Raw genomic sequence first — 15,276 nt, forward strand, 5'->3', positions numbered from 1 at the left:
AAAGAATTTAAATAATTGTAGCATTTTTGATTTGTGATAAAAAATAATTTTGATATATGTTTTCAAGATTTTAAAACAACAAAAAAATATATATATAATATTTTAAAGTTTAGAAAAATAAATATAATATTATATTTTTCTAATTTTATGGGTGAGAACTTTTAATTGAGTAAATTTTATTTGGATTTGAAAATTTTACCTAAACTCTAATATCACATTAGTTTAGCCCAACTAAAAAATTAAATTTATAAATAAAAATTTTTTATATTATATACAGATCGAAATTTTAATTTGTATCCAAAGTGTGAATGATATTTTTAACAACAATTAAAGCAATCATACAAAATCCGTACACCCATAAACTTTAACTAATAAACAAATCAAAGCAATAAAAACAAAGAGTCAAAAATTTTGAAATTTAAAGAACATTTTTTATTTTTATAATGCGTGGCCTAAACAAACCTAAGGTGAAGGGAACTTTTTTTAATTTTATATTTCTATTTAAATATGGAGTTGCTCACTAAATTCTAAGAGGCTTTTGTCATTCATAAAAAAGTTGAGTAATTAATTGAAAAATTAACTAATTAATCAACTTAATGTAACAAAAAAAATGATTAAAAATATTAGCAATAAGATGTTTATTAATTATTACTTTATTAACATGTGTTGAGTAGATCCATACCAATGAGTTTTGATTCGGTTTCTGATTACAAATTTGTTTCGATCTGTCGAATTTAGTTCGAACATTTAATCTGAGTGTTGATATTAATAGATCTAAAATTATTAGTGATAAATAGATTTAGTAAATCTTATCAAACTTTGTTTCTGATTAAATTTGATTAAATTCAAATAAAAATTTAATTTGATCACTGAAATTTTGTGGTTCAAAAAAATAATAATAATAATAAACCAGAATATGATGCTTATCCATTTCACTATTTTTGTGGGCCAATTAGCTGGAACCAAATCATTTTAATTAATTCAGTTTGAATTTATCAATAATTCTACTAAATTTAATGAAAACAAAAATTTAAATAAATTCAAAATAAATTAATCATATAAATGTTAGTTTGATGTTGCAGAGGGGGACTACTTAGCTTTGCTGTAAGGCGCAGAATTATTAGATAAAATAAAATATTATCCAAATAATGTTTTTTTAAAAAAATATTATATATATACAATGTACTCAATAATTTTATTTTTTTTTTTTCTGTGGTAGAGCTAAAAAACACCAAAATTTGACATTAAAAATTTTTAATTTTTTGTTGTAGCAAAAAATTACTATATTTTTTTATTTGCTAAACACCAAAAGTAAAAGCAAAAGTGGGACCAATTTGTCTCCTAAAATTTTATATATAAGGTTCATTATATTTTATCTCTTACATAGTAATAATTGATCCGTAATAAAATGTATAGAACTTATTTGAACTATAAATGATTTTAAATTTACCGTCCAATTTTTTAAAATTTTAATTAATTTTACTATCCATTATTTCATTTGTTTGATTTGAGCTAGTAAACATTACTTTAACTTCAAAATTAAGCTAATTTCTTACTTTAATAAATTCATAGTTATGAAAATTTGTATGAAGTGTACTAATTAAACTTGTAAAAATAAACGACGCATTTAAATATTTTTTTTAAAAAATTGCAGTTGGTTTTGATAGTAAAATTAATACTTTTAAAAGTTAAATAATTTATTCAAAATTATTCATAGTTTATAGTTTATGTAAGTTTTGTACGTTTTTATCTAATTTGCTCCCTATGGAAACGAACCCGGTTCGGTTCATTCCCATGTTTAACTCGACCCGGTGAAAAAAACCACCGGTCTAAGGAACCAAACTTTAAACCAAACCGAATCGGGTAAGAGAGAGAGAGAGAGAACGAGAGTGAAGAGCTCACCTCTCTCTCTCCCCTCTCTCTCTCTTCTTTCTCTCTCTAGGAATCTTAGAGAGAGGGAGAGAACCCTAGCGCCATTAACGTAAGCTCGAAGACACGTTGAGCTCCATTGATCCCTTCCTTGTTCCCTCATTCTCCCCCTCGTAGTATTTGGATCTCTCTCTCTCTTTCTCTCTCTCATCTCGAAGGTATGCTGCTTCGATTCTTAGCTTAATCTCCCCGATCTTATCCAGTAACAACTTCGTGATTTGTTTCCTTTTAATTTTTGTAGCTTTATCTTTTTTGCTTCTTTTTTTTTTTCTTCTTTGTATTAAAGTGTAAAAGATGCTTCTTTTTTGCACAATGCAATGAGCTCTTGCTTTCTCGATTCCTTTCTTTGTGCACATTTTTTTTTTACACTTTTTTTTTCACTTTTGCTTTTCGTTTTTGTTATTAAATGTGGATTTATTGCGCTTAATTTGTCGCGTTATAAATTAAAGTAGTTCATATTTGGTGTATCGTACTGTAATTTTTGGGTTTAGTTGCAGATCTTTGTGGAGGCTCAGAGATGGTGGGAAGTTTCCTTACGAGAGGCCTCGTGTAAGTGCTCCTTGATCTCAACCTAGGGCTTGTTTGGGATCTGCAGTAGAGTGTAGGGTGTAGTTGCTTCTTTGGGAATCAGTGTTTAAGTGGTGCTAGTAGGAGAAACACTATGAATCAGTTTGCGGTGCACGGCAAATCGGAAATGTATAGAGCTTTTGCTGTAGAGGGAAGCAAAAATGTGATTCTGACTCTACTGCAGAGAGAAGCTGCTGGGGGAATTTACTAGATGCTTCTTGTAGAAGCACTTTGCCAAACAACAATACATCCTATGGGGGCGAACGGGCCCTCTAGCGAAATCTTTCAAACGACTTTTCTCTGCTGTAGAATCAGAAGCGCCAAATTGGAACTTCCGCTTTTCAGGTTCAGAATCTCAATTCTACTCCTGATGCTGCGGAAGCTCCAGAATTTTTCTATTTCGCAGGCATTCTGTAAGATATGACTGTTGCTAAAAGGAGAAGCCGGACATGCTATTACTCTCTATTTAGCCAAATTGAGGCAGAATCTATAACAACTTCTGTTCGGCAGATTGATATTCGGCTATGCTTATCCAGCATATGAATGTTACAAAACTGTGGAGTTGAACAGGCCGGAGATCGAACAGCTTATCTTTTGGTGTCAGTATTGGTATGTCCTTGTTGCTTCCTTACTGGATACTCGAATTCTTTTTTCAGTTATATTTATTATTAAGCTTGAAATGAACCGTTTATTATTATTAATTCTTTTTGTTTTTTTCCTTTTTCAGGATATTAGTTGCTGCTGTGACTGTCCTGGAGAGGCTTGGGGATGCTTTTGTTTCGTGGTAAGGTTAAACAACTATGTCAATCTTATTGGGTATATTGTGTTAGGGGTCCCCACCCGTTCAGTTGTTACAATTCAATTTGTAATCTTTCCATACCATTACGATCTTGTCCTTCTTATTAATTTCTACATTAGATGAAACCTAAATGCCTTAATTAAGAAGTTCAAAAGTGGCTTTTATGGCAGTTAGAGTGGCTATTTCTACCCATTTTGATGGAGTGATTCAACCAAAATGGTGGGATGTGAGCTGCAATGATTAGGGACCCAACTGTAAAACTATGCTAAAAATTTGAGGATCTCTGGTGCATTCATTTCGCCATTTAATCCCATCTATTCTCTTTTTATTGTTTCAAAACCTTTCTCATCTATCAGCGTTCTTGCAGGATACCAATGTATAATGAAGCAAAACTAGCACTCTTTGTTTATCTGTGGTATCCAAAGACAAAGGTAAAATTTGCATCATTGTTGACTCCACAATGTTCTCATTTTATTCTAGTTGTATAAATGAGTTCAATAGCAGGGCACAAAATATATCTACGAGACCTTCTTCCGTCCATATATTGCGAAGCATGAGAATGAAATTGATCGTAGCTTACAAGAGCTAAGAGCAAGGGCAGGGGATATTGCTGTCTTCCATTGGGAGAAAGTTGCTAGTTTTGTACAGACAACAACTTATCAAATCTTACAGTATATTGCTTCTCAATCACCTTCTCAGTCATCAAGATCGCGTCCTGTTCAGGTGCTATTTGATCATTGGTTGATCTTCTCACTGCTCTTGTTATTTAAGTTGTGCAAAAATGCAACCAAATAGATTACCTATTCTAAGAAACTTATACTTTACTACTCCATTTCGTGCTAGTATAGCAGCTCGTTTCTCTCGAAGTTGCGAATTAACCTAGAAATGAAAAGATGTTGGGAACAAATTTTTAACTGATTTCAGGTGTTCTCAATTCTATGTTCAATCACTAGGTTGATCAAGTGCCTTATTCTCATTATAGCTAAAAATTTCTTTGCATTGAAACCCTCATTTCTTTTCCTTTCTTGTCACCTTATTCTTTTCTGTCAGAACGAAAACAGAGGTAGTTAATTATTTAGTGGCATGCATTAAGACATTGGAAATAGTATCCCCGATATAACCAGCAACTTCAGTGTTAAACATAATTTTGTGCCCTTATTTGTGGGTCAACCTGACGTTTGACCTGGAAGGTGGGTTAAGGGCTCCTCCTGAGCCTCATCAGTAGTTTAAAAGCTTGGGTTCAACTTCGCAATTCTATATTTGAGATTACAAGTTCATATTTTTCAGCTGCAATTTTCCTACTGTTCATTGGGCTGAATCTTGTTCTTCATCTTCAAAGGAGATGTGACCATAAATGTTATACTTTTCTAAGTTTTCTTCGATCTAAAAGTTTTGTCAAAAGGAGTCTAATCTTGAGCTCCAGGGTTGATGTTGTACCATGAGGCCACATTCTTTAAGTATGATTGAAGAGGAAATCCTTTTTCTCCCTTTCTTTTTTGGCTTTGAGTAGTACTTCTAACTCTAAATATATATTTGACTCAGATTTTAGACTAGCCTGACAACGGTTTGCTTGATAAACAAAAGAGAATGCTGGCAAAAGGGGAGAACGAGTATTATGGGTCCACAGTTTCAAACAGTTCTTTTATCATTCTCCTTTGATTCTCGATAATAAAAAAAAAAATCATTATCTATATAATCTAGATCGCCTGCAAGCGTCCTATAGCCACTGATTCACAGCTATTGCTCCGGACTTGGTTTTGACACACGAAATTTGCTATCCATGGAATTTGGAATATTAGCCTCAGGGGAATCTGTAGTGTGAACTTGATGTTTCCTGTTGAATCATCTGATTACATCTTGATGCTCTCTTTATCAAGCAACATTTTCCTTTTTTTTTTCTTTTTTGAAAATATGTTCAACTTTACTAATATGTATTCAAACTGACACTCGGCAGCGGCAGCAACAACAGCAAACAAGCCGAACATCTTCGGTGACTAAACAGCAACCAGTGGTCCCGCAACAGCCTTCGAACCCTAAGATCCATCGGCAACAATCCACAAACACCAGCCCACCAGAGCGACCCATCCAGGCGCAAGAGCCCACGAAGTCTGGCGCACCAACGCCTCCAGCTTCTCCCAAGCCACCTCCGGTCTCCACAGCACTCGCCACTGTACCTGGGGAGGGCGAAATGCTAAAGAATGTCGATGTGGCCAACGGCATTGATAAAGAGGACCCAATTCCGTCCCTACAAGAGACCCCTGTGGAGGACGCGATCCGTGTGATGCGTTCTAGATTGAGAAAGCGAGTCGCTCCGTCGAGTGGTTAGTGATGCATTTTAACAGAACTGTTTCTTGGGGGAGGGTAGGGGAGAACTTTGCGTGATTGGGTTGGAGGAGATCATTCTGATCTGCCTCATTGTATGTAAATATAGGGATTATGTTGATAACATTTGATGTGGTTAGACTTAGTTAATTAGCTAGTTCTTTGATGATCAGTTTTCAGGTTGAATAATAGCTTAGTTTCTTCTTTAAAGAAGATGGAAATGTCCTGACCGCAACTTTCGTGCTATTAATATGTGCAATATTGAATAGTTGCTATTGGATTTCCCACGGGGCCGAGAGAAGTTAGATGGGTTTCGTCTGAGCTGTAACGACGAGGATGAGAAAGGAAAAGATTAGGTTAAAATTAGGTTTAAGGGCTTTCATAATTAGTATTTTTGACCTTTTTGGTTGTTGGTAGTGTTGTGTCGATATCTCCGTCAGTTGCAGTACTTGCAGTATGATTTGATTTGTTGAAGTTGCTTTACGATGTCTATCATCGAGAACGATTCAGTTGCAGTTCTAGAAAGAATCTATGAAATGCGAGCTGACGACAGTTAAATTGCGCGACGAAAGTCCCATCTTAACTGAAAGATGTGTGAATCCTCTTTTCGATTGCATTCGCGCACCAAATTGTTGCCTATGTCTTTTCATTCTTTGTTCAGTCATGCCGTGACTTTGGTTGTCGCCGATCGCCGCTACGCCTCTTTGGCATTAGCAGTTCATGCGAAGGCGATACGGCGATATTGGAGGCGGCCACACAAGTTGAATCAGATGTGGGTTGCTGTTTATATATAATTCAGTTTCTGATCAACTGATTTGCTGATGAAGTGGGGGTGTGTGGTGTTAATAAACTTATTCTACACTGATCTATGATGTATTTTATCTTTGCATGATTTTATGATTTATGTCAGTTATTTTGTAACATTTTTGAGCCTATTTATATGTCCGAACATGTTAATTATTCAATGATAATGATATATATATTTTTTATTTTTATCATTTATTCTTTTTAAATATTCGGAGCATAGCATCATCAGATCCGTAATAGGAAAAGCCCGCGAATAATGTATTTTATTAATTATACAGAACCCATTTTATTGCACCACTTAATTTTATTAAGCATTATAAGGGCATTACACACAAGTCAACACACAATAAGTCAAACGAGGTCCAAACCTTTGACCCATTCATTCACTCATGAAGAGAAGGCTCGCCATTGGATCAAAAGTCAAACAATTTAGTACTTTTGATCGGTCGTCGCCGTCGTCGCGTAGACGTCGAGCTCCAGAATCGCGTTCCTGGACGTCAAGTTGACGAAGTGCGTCCGCCACAGCACGTACCCACGCGCCATGCGGAACGCGCCGCTCCCGCCGACCACCGACAGCTCCCGCACTCGCTCCGTTATGTCGTTCCGCCCGGATATCGATATCGTGCTGCCGTTGTACGGCCCGTCCTCGGAGAGGACTGCCTCGAGCGACACGAGAAGCACGGGCCTGTTGTGGGACACCGTGATGTAGAACCCTTGGATTCGTCCGACGCCCCTCGACTTCGGGTCAGGGCCCTCCGTCAGGGGGTCGTCGGCCACGACGACGTCACCGAAGTAAGCCCAGAAGCCGGGTATGGCCCCTTTGCCCTTGACCAGGCGGAAGGCGGACGGGGAACGCCCGCTGAGCGTGTCGTGCATGTAGAAGTGCAGGTGCGTCGCGCCGGTCCCAACGCTCGTAAGAACATAAAAAGCGAAGAAGCAGAGAAGGATGGTGCAGGAGTTGGCACCAGAGCAAGCCATTTTAAGGTCCAGAATAGATTTAATTTTGTGTGTGTACTTGTGTGGCTGGAGCAATTTATAGAAACCCCCCGGGACGTGTTTGGTTTGCTGTAAAAGTAAGCGGAAAAGTGTTTTTATTAGAAAAACAAGTTTCCGAGCGTTTGGTCACCTGTAAAGTTATTTTCACGTAGCGTGAAATTTGTTTATAGATTTTGCTAAAATATGGACCACATTTTGTTTTCCACTCTAAAGCGCCGGAAAACGACCATAATATATGCATAATATATATCCAGTGTCCTTGAATTGATTAATCAATGCTATATAGCTGATATAGATCTACAAAATAATATTCACTTGACTAATTTTACTTGGCACAGAAACAGTCCACGATGGAGAGTCCCAATTTTCAGCACCAATGTTAGTACAAAAGGTAGAGTACGTACTTCTGGTTGTTCATTACATTGTGGTTATCTAAGCTTTATTAAATTAAAGACTCCACTGCAGTTACCAAATTTTCTATATATTGCTTGATAATTGTATAAGGATACATACAAAGAATTAAAGTGTACGTCTATTGCTTTTCTCCTCTTTTCTTTTCTTTTTGTTAGAGAGGAAGTACACACACACACACACACACACACACACACACACACACATATATATATATATATATATATATATATATATATATATATATATATATATATATATATATAATTGTTTAGAGCAGGTGGTTGGCAAACCAAGCTATTTATATGTTTGATTTGATTTGATTTGAATCCTACTTTGGGTGAATAACGTGTGCATGCGTTGCGTAATTAATGCCTAGCACACCTCTTTAGAAAGAAAGAAAGAAAAACAAAAAAAAAAGATGATGCAGGTTTAGATGCTACGTTTTGGGTCAAAAAAAACAAAAAAAGATGATACAGGTTTAAATCACAAAAAAAATATCAAAACGAAATCCGCAGGGTCAAAGTTCATTTCCTGTTCTGATGCTACGTTTTGGGTTGATCGGCTTTGTTCATCATCAGAGATTAATTTTCCAAAAGAGAAATGCTAATTAAGGCGTGCACCGTGTTACTTATGTTTGAATGGAATTAATTAGTCACCAGATTAAATTCATGCGATATGACTAATGTGGACCCTAAACTTTAATTTATTACATTACGAGCATAAAGTATCAACTAATTCAATCTTAATTCCGACATTAATTTGCATATCTAAAAAAAGATTAAAATCGAAAAATCTGATGTGATGTGATGTGCCCAATCAGTGGAACTCTACATTCTTAATTGAAAAAGTTTATGTATCAAAATTTCCGAAGAAGGATTGAAACAGGTTTCACAGTTCAAGTCCCATAAATCAAAGTATGAAGCAATAGTTTAGGGTCTATTTCAAAATAGATTATAATTGAAAGGTCTCCATACATTTTAACTGAAACAAGAGAGGAAAAAGAGAGATGTTTGAAAGAAATTTGAACCCTTTATTAGACACAGAATTAATAGGAATAACTGTACGAATTTACAAATATACATTTTCGAGGGAGCCGGACGGGAAAACGCCAGTTCGGTCCCCCCCGCACTTTTCCTCGACCGCGCGTAGCTTTTTTTGTACTGTAAAATGAACATTGCTAAAAGCCTACTTTCGTCGATTCGGAGCGACAGGTACATGATCTTCCTTCTATGATCTCTGCTGCAACTCCCGAGTTTTCAGAGTCAAGAGAAAACAATAATGGCATTTCTGCAATACTTACCATCAAAATAATGAAGCTTAAGTGATTGTTTTCAAACAAATTTATGATTGGTGTTTAGATTGCGCAAACAGTTCTCTTGTTAATAAAAATAACAGCAGGAATTACAAGAGTAGGCGGGGCTGCAGGGCGACAACAGCATGAACCCTGGTATTATCGAAACATTTATCCCAAGACGACTGCAGTAATTTGTCGGATAAGGGGGATAATAGTTGTTATCTGCATATCCACTATCATCCTCAAACTTTAAGAAACATGCATGGCTGCAGAAAAATAATGCACTTGCCTAAGCCTCTATATGTGTGTATACCTAAAACCATTCATATATACATATATGCCTGGTATAATATCATCCATTTGCTAAAACACGAATTAAAACCCAAGAAAATGCATGTGTTTTTATGAATGCATACATGCATGCGCCACTACACATCGAGGTTGTACCCACAACTGCTTTACATGCATGTCAAACTAACCAATCCAATAAATGGACAGGTGAGACACATGGAGGTTCCGCACCACCATTTCAACGAAACACAACACCGTTAGGTTTAACATACATGTCATAGGGTGTTGATACACCGTTTCTCTGCAAGCATACATGTATGCATATATGTGTGTATTTACTTACGCAATGTAATGTGTGCCTTCATACTATAATAAAAGGATACGATTAGGTTCCCCATGTATCAGTAGCGCTAACTCCAACATCCGATGAAAGCCAGTAATCAGCACCCATCTGAAATCACAAAAACCCCCAGTAACCATCTCTCGGTGGCCTCTTAGTAACTAAAATGTTCTCAGAGAGCATATAAACACTTACGTCAATATCCGAGGGGGCGATTCGCAAAATGCCGGCGGTGTTATCTTGCGAGATGAATGAATCTGGAGAGCTCTTGCATTCCCCGTCATCTTCTTCACCCTTTTCTGACGTCCCACTGGAAACATTTTCTGTTGACTGTCTTGCAGCTCCGTGCTGGTTCTGATTTGACACATCGTGTTTCTCTTCATGATCACTGGCACCAAATGAACAACCTGGATCGACATTTCTTTCCAAAAGAAAAGACATCATAGTCCATGTTTTTGCAAAGTTCGTGTTTTCTGTTATTGTTTTCTCCCCAAGTTACATATGTGGTTAAAGTCACCATGGACGTGTACAATTTTGCTATTGGAGTCTTAGCTTGCAAAGTCTTTTTTTTATTTCAAAATAAAGAAACAAAAAACTTAGGCCCTGATTAGTACTACCACCCTTTCTATGTTTTTTTTCTTTTCTTTTCTTTTTTTTTGCTTTTTGAAACTCAAATTCTAAGCGAATAGACGTCCCGACGAACAGACTTCTCCATTATTATTTCTGAAGAAAAGAAACTGCTAAAATTTTGTGTTTTGTTGCCAAGCAGCCATAGATGAATGGATTACAGAAAATACCATCTGCCTACATAACCAATCACATAAACTCTACGTGTAAGAGAAAAAAGCAACATATGAACAACATATGGTTTTTTTCTTTTCTGTTGCTCTTTTACCAGGCAATCCAAATAATAAAGAATCAAAGAATATCATCTCTAAGTGCTTTACACCATATAAAATTTAAGAACAAGAAAAAATGAAAAATGTAAGCAATGCCGAACAAGGCCATCTCAATGGAACCTTTGTCTTTCATTATGATCAAAAGCCAGAGATTACCTTATTAAGTAGCAATCGATGGGACCCATTGAGCTTCTCAAGAGAATTTGGTAGTGCCTTTGTGGAAAACCAACACCCTAGTCAGTACAAGTAGCATTAGTAAGACAATATTCATCTAATAGTCTTCAAAACTTATTAGCTTATGCCTCTTACCCACCTCATTAGGATCTGGAACTTCAAGACTAGTTCCATGAGGAGCTTTAATTGCAATAAGAGTAGAATCCTGTAACAAACATGATTGATATTGCTATATCTATATTAAATTTTCACTTTATGAATTCAAAAGAGGCAACTTAACTGAAATTACCAGTGCCAAGAAAAGCCCAAACCTGAAAGGCCGGAATATTGGTAATATCTTCCTTGGTGAGAAAGAGCCAACTAAACAAATAGATATCCATTATGTCAATTACCAAGCCGGAATACTTTAATGGTGATTGGAATAACAAGACAATATGTGCTTACTTTTGAACATTTTCATCTGCAGCCAAAGCGTGTAGATCCTCTTGTATGTCTCTGGAAACATCACCAAATATTGATTAAGAAAAGTCACGAAAACAGAATATCTCATCCTTATATCTTAAGGCTTTTACATATATTCAGATATATACCAATATAAAAACTGAATTTTCATGTATACCCCTCGAAAGTGTAGTTTCTTGCTAAAATACTCTCTGGGGATAATATCCCATTCACGGGGAGAGGTTGGTCCTAAAACAAGTTTCTTCAAGTGTGATACTTTTGTAGCAATAGGATAGATGTGTAAGAGATTAAGTTTCAAAAAGGCGTCCTAGAAAATTTAGATTTTACAAGTATAAATGTAAATGAATGATTTTGCAGTGATATAACTGTGTACATCTCATTTGTTTTTTCTGAGAACCCACCTTATCATATTATCCAGCTTACAATCTTCAGCATAGAGAGATTCAAGCTCAGCCTGCGAAAGCTTTAGGGGAAATAGCTAAGTATTAGAAGATATTACAGACTAAACTGACTAACAATGTTCTAAATGTTCCACTATTAAATTATACCAGCTCTTCAAGTCTTTCACTTGCATAGATCTATAGACGATTCAGTTATTCGTGTTTGCGAGATTTTACAGCATAACAGGGGAAATGTAAAGTATCAGTGCCGAAACAACAACTATTGAAAACTTGCAACAGAAGAACTAACAATCTAAGATGTAATGTTAAAAACATATAGCAGAAATCTAATAATGTGAGATGCAGGAAAAGCTGAAAGCGTAGGAGAGAAATCTTACAACAGAAAAATAGACATATCCACTAGTCTTTACTTAAACAATGAAAAGACCTATAAAAAATCTTCCTATCAAGATGTATTAAAATGGTGGCACATGCTTGCGAGCTTTCTTAATATCAGATAAGCTGTAGGATATAAAATCTTACAATAATGTGACGAAAAGTTAATTTATAAGATCAAAGAGGATTTCATGCTGACCAAAAAAGAAGAGAAAAAATTTGAAGTATAACCGCACCTTTAACAAAGCAATTTGATCATCTACCTCCTTTGGTCTTGAAACATCAATTCCCCTTCTCACACATTATTTACAGATAATTAGTCAAGAAACTACATTCAATCAAAGAACAAAAATATTGAGGGTTAAGGCAATTACTTCCAGCGAATCCTATTCTTCAACTTTTTCTCAATCAATCCAACTCCTTCAAGAACATTTGTTATATCATATATCCTCCTCTTTTGAACCTGTCAAAGAACCAAAAAAAGAGCAGTAAGGAGAAGATATCAATACTCCACTTATAGAAAAGATTAAATAGTCAGTCATATAAGATAAAAGAGAAACATTGCTCCATGGTTTGAGCGATACCTCGAGAACATCGGCCGCTCTATTCAAGTCGAGGGTCCCATCCTCTGCTTGCTGAAGTAGTCTGATGAATTTCTTTGTCAACAAGCCTTTAAAGTTAAAGCAACCACAAGTTAGACACAGGAAGGCTACACAAGAACTCAAGAAGAGAACTTCAAAGGTTTGCAGGCTTTACCTAGAGAACTGTCATAGCGGCAATTGCTAGCTGACAGCAAAGAATTTCCAGGCACTCCTGAAAATACAAGGCATCATCAGGCACTACCACAATTTACTTTGGTGTAAAATGCACCAGGAGTTCCCAAACACATTAGGAGGTTTCAGTTTGGCCCCCAACCTGCCAATTGTTACCATTAGGTCCCTAAACGTATGCACTCTGTTGCAATATTTCCCTTTCCATTAAATTCCTCTGTTCAATTGGACAGAAATATCCACATAATCAATACATAATAAGTCCAAAGGCACCTAAATGGCAATTATTACACAGACATTTTGTCAAATTTGATGGAGGATCTTAATGGAAATGGTAAAATTGCAATGTAATGCACAGTTGAGAAATCTAATTATAAGTTATAACAATATAAAGGTTAATGATCAAACTGACTAAAAGGCTGAAGAGCCCTGCTGCAATTTACTCTTATATCATTAGAGCACAACCCGTTTGAACCTATTCTAATTAAGAAACCTCGTAACCAAACCGTTTATATAGATTAGACATATTCTATGCAAGAGATAGCATGAAATATGGATGCTCACCCTCGGTTGTTCCAGGAGTTTCTTGCATGGCTCCTTTTTGTCTTGAAGCCTTTGTTTTCCTTGAACGCTTAGAACCTACTCCTGATCCAGTTGAAAGAATTCGAGTGCTGAATTCCTCCTTACCCTCTCGTTCGACTGCTCCTTCATCATGCTCAACTTTTATATTTTCTGTTCCATTTGTTTGTTTTCTTATCTACAAAAAGGTATAGCGCGTACTCCAGTGAAAAAAAAAATGATGTAATTCTGCAAATAAAAGATTATTATAAAGTCTATGCTGAGCGTTATAAAATATTACAAGTTATATATGCATGCAGAACTGAAATGAACTAGTAATAGATGTTTAATCATAGCAAGAAAGGAGAAACAGTAATCCAGAAAGTTGTATGATGAAAACCTAAAAAGCTGTCAAGCAAAGAGAGCAATGAATAGTAAAACACAGATGTTTGGACATGTGAAATGATCTATCCACATGAATCACACTCCATGTGGGAGGGACTTGAAAAGCATAGAGTGACATATTAGTAGTCACGATTCAGAAATCAACATGTTAGCCAAAAACCCAACTTAAACCAAGTGTTCACAAGATAAGTAACAAAAATTGAATTAAACTACTCTATGTTCAACTTAAGTAACAGAACTAGAATTAAATTATCATATTCTGAAACCAAACTGTAAAATCTACATTAAAAAGTTATTGTTTAGCCTAGCTTCTGAAGCAGCAGCCAGATATTTGGAAAACAAAAGTCCAGAATGTTTGTTGTGGCTTTTGCTGTTGTGGAAAGCTAAAATGATCTCACATCCCCCGAATTAGAAGTTCTGATTCGAAGCTTCCAACTTTGCAAAAGCAGAAAGCTGTTGAGGAGACTTCTAGTGAAAAACAGATTTTTTTTAAAAAATGCCAGTTCATTTTCAAACTACTCAGCTATACTGCTTCATTTCCAGGATAGGCAATTCAATAATTCTTACTTACAAAAGTGTGACTCTTTTACTTTTGTTTACATTGTGAGGATTAAAACAAAAAAAAAGCACAATTAAACAAAAATTAGACACTAACCAACCAACTAGAGACCAACTAGAGAAGTCAAAAACCCTCTTGTTCAACTACCGCAGCTGCCTAACTTTATCCAAGTCCTTCCTTTTTAAGCTATAAATTTCATAAGAACCCAATAAGATCACATAAATATGTAATGCCAAAAATTTAATTACCACCAGAACAAGTATTCCAATCATGACTCCTTAAATGAGATGCAAAAATGACACCTTTCTACACAATTTCCTAAAATTTCCGTTATTTCTTTGACTTTTCTCAATTGTCACGCCGTTTTCCTAAGAAACTGAATAGAAAAAGATCAAAACAGAGGACATTAGATCATCACCAAATCAAGCGAGAACACCGCCGACTCACCGAAGTCCCCGGCGGAGGTTTGCGATCCTCGGCGGCGAAGCATCGTGGCTCGGCCGCAGCGGCGGAGGTGGAGGCGGGTCCCAAATGAGCGGATAAGGGGAAGCGCCGTGCGTTGGCGCCAGCGGCGGCGGCGGCTTGCGGCGGCGCTCGGTGGAGCTGCGGCGGTGGGAAGCGGCGCGGGGGCGCGGCCGGGAAGGGCGATCCATCGGCGCTCGACATAGCGACGGTGGAGAGAGAGCGAGAGGGAAGAGAGAGAGAGAGAGAGAGAGGGGGGAGGGGGGTAGGGTTTTGAAGAGGACGAAGAGAGAGGGAAAAGAGAAAAGGGGCGGAGAAGGGAGGGAGAGAGGGGGAGAGAGAGGGAAAATATAAAGGTGGTGCTGACGTCATAAATACGTTATTTTTTCTTCTATTTTATTTATTTATTTATGCCTTTGTAAGAGTGGTTGGTTTGTTTATTTTCTTATTTT

The 15,276-nt window shown here is 36.5% G+C and overlaps 3 protein-coding genes across 11 annotated transcripts; 1 reads left to right on the top strand and 2 right to left on the bottom strand.

Moving 5' to 3' along the window:
* LOC109708109 (putative HVA22-like protein g) lies at positions 1,866-6,119 on the top strand. 3 transcript variants are annotated; one of them, XM_020229710.1, is made up of 7 exons: positions 1,866-2,087; positions 2,421-2,478; positions 3,007-3,105; positions 3,224-3,280; positions 3,663-3,726; positions 3,797-4,018; positions 5,250-6,119. In XM_020229710.1, exons 2-7 carry the CDS (start codon positions 2,447-2,449, stop codon positions 5,619-5,621), a joined length of 846 nt encoding a protein of 281 aa, XP_020085299.1. In that variant the 5' UTR covers positions 1,866-2,087; positions 2,421-2,446; the 3' UTR covers positions 5,622-6,119. The 3 variants fall into 3 exon arrangements, with proteins under 3 accessions (XP_020085299.1, XP_020085298.1, XP_020085300.1); XM_020229709.1 differs by having other exon boundaries at positions 2,427-2,478; XM_020229711.1 differs by having other exon boundaries at positions 1,867-2,087; positions 2,427-2,478; positions 3,800-4,018.
* LOC109707995 (dirigent protein 1-like) lies at positions 6,659-7,415 on the bottom strand. Its single transcript, XM_020229549.1, has one exon. It carries the CDS (start codon positions 7,400-7,402, stop codon positions 6,854-6,856), a length of 549 nt encoding a protein of 182 aa, XP_020085138.1. The 5' UTR covers positions 7,403-7,415; the 3' UTR covers positions 6,659-6,853.
* On the bottom strand, positions 8,842-15,128 carry LOC109708302 (transcription factor E2FB-like). 7 transcript variants are annotated; one of them, XM_020229988.1, is made up of 14 exons: positions 14,810-15,128; positions 13,405-13,597; positions 12,827-12,883; positions 12,655-12,740; positions 12,445-12,533; positions 12,307-12,361; positions 11,696-11,757; positions 11,277-11,327; positions 11,144-11,192; positions 10,972-11,037; positions 10,815-10,891; positions 9,955-10,180; positions 9,803-9,870; positions 8,842-9,070 (listed from the first exon to the last, which is right to left on the bottom strand). In XM_020229988.1, exons 1-13 carry the CDS (start codon positions 15,026-15,028, stop codon positions 9,805-9,807), a joined length of 1,296 nt encoding a protein of 431 aa, XP_020085577.1. In that variant the 5' UTR covers positions 15,029-15,128; the 3' UTR covers positions 8,842-9,070; positions 9,803-9,804. The 7 variants fall into 7 exon arrangements, with proteins under 7 accessions (XP_020085577.1, XP_020085576.1, XP_020085578.1 ...); XM_020229987.1 differs by having other exon boundaries at positions 8,842-9,073; XM_020229989.1 differs by having other exon boundaries at positions 8,842-9,079.

Source organism: Ananas comosus, linkage group 3 (assembly GCF_001540865.1).
Source record: "Ananas comosus cultivar F153 linkage group 3, ASM154086v1, whole genome shotgun sequence".
Lineage (NCBI taxonomy): Eukaryota > Viridiplantae > Streptophyta > Magnoliopsida > Poales > Bromeliaceae > Ananas > Ananas comosus.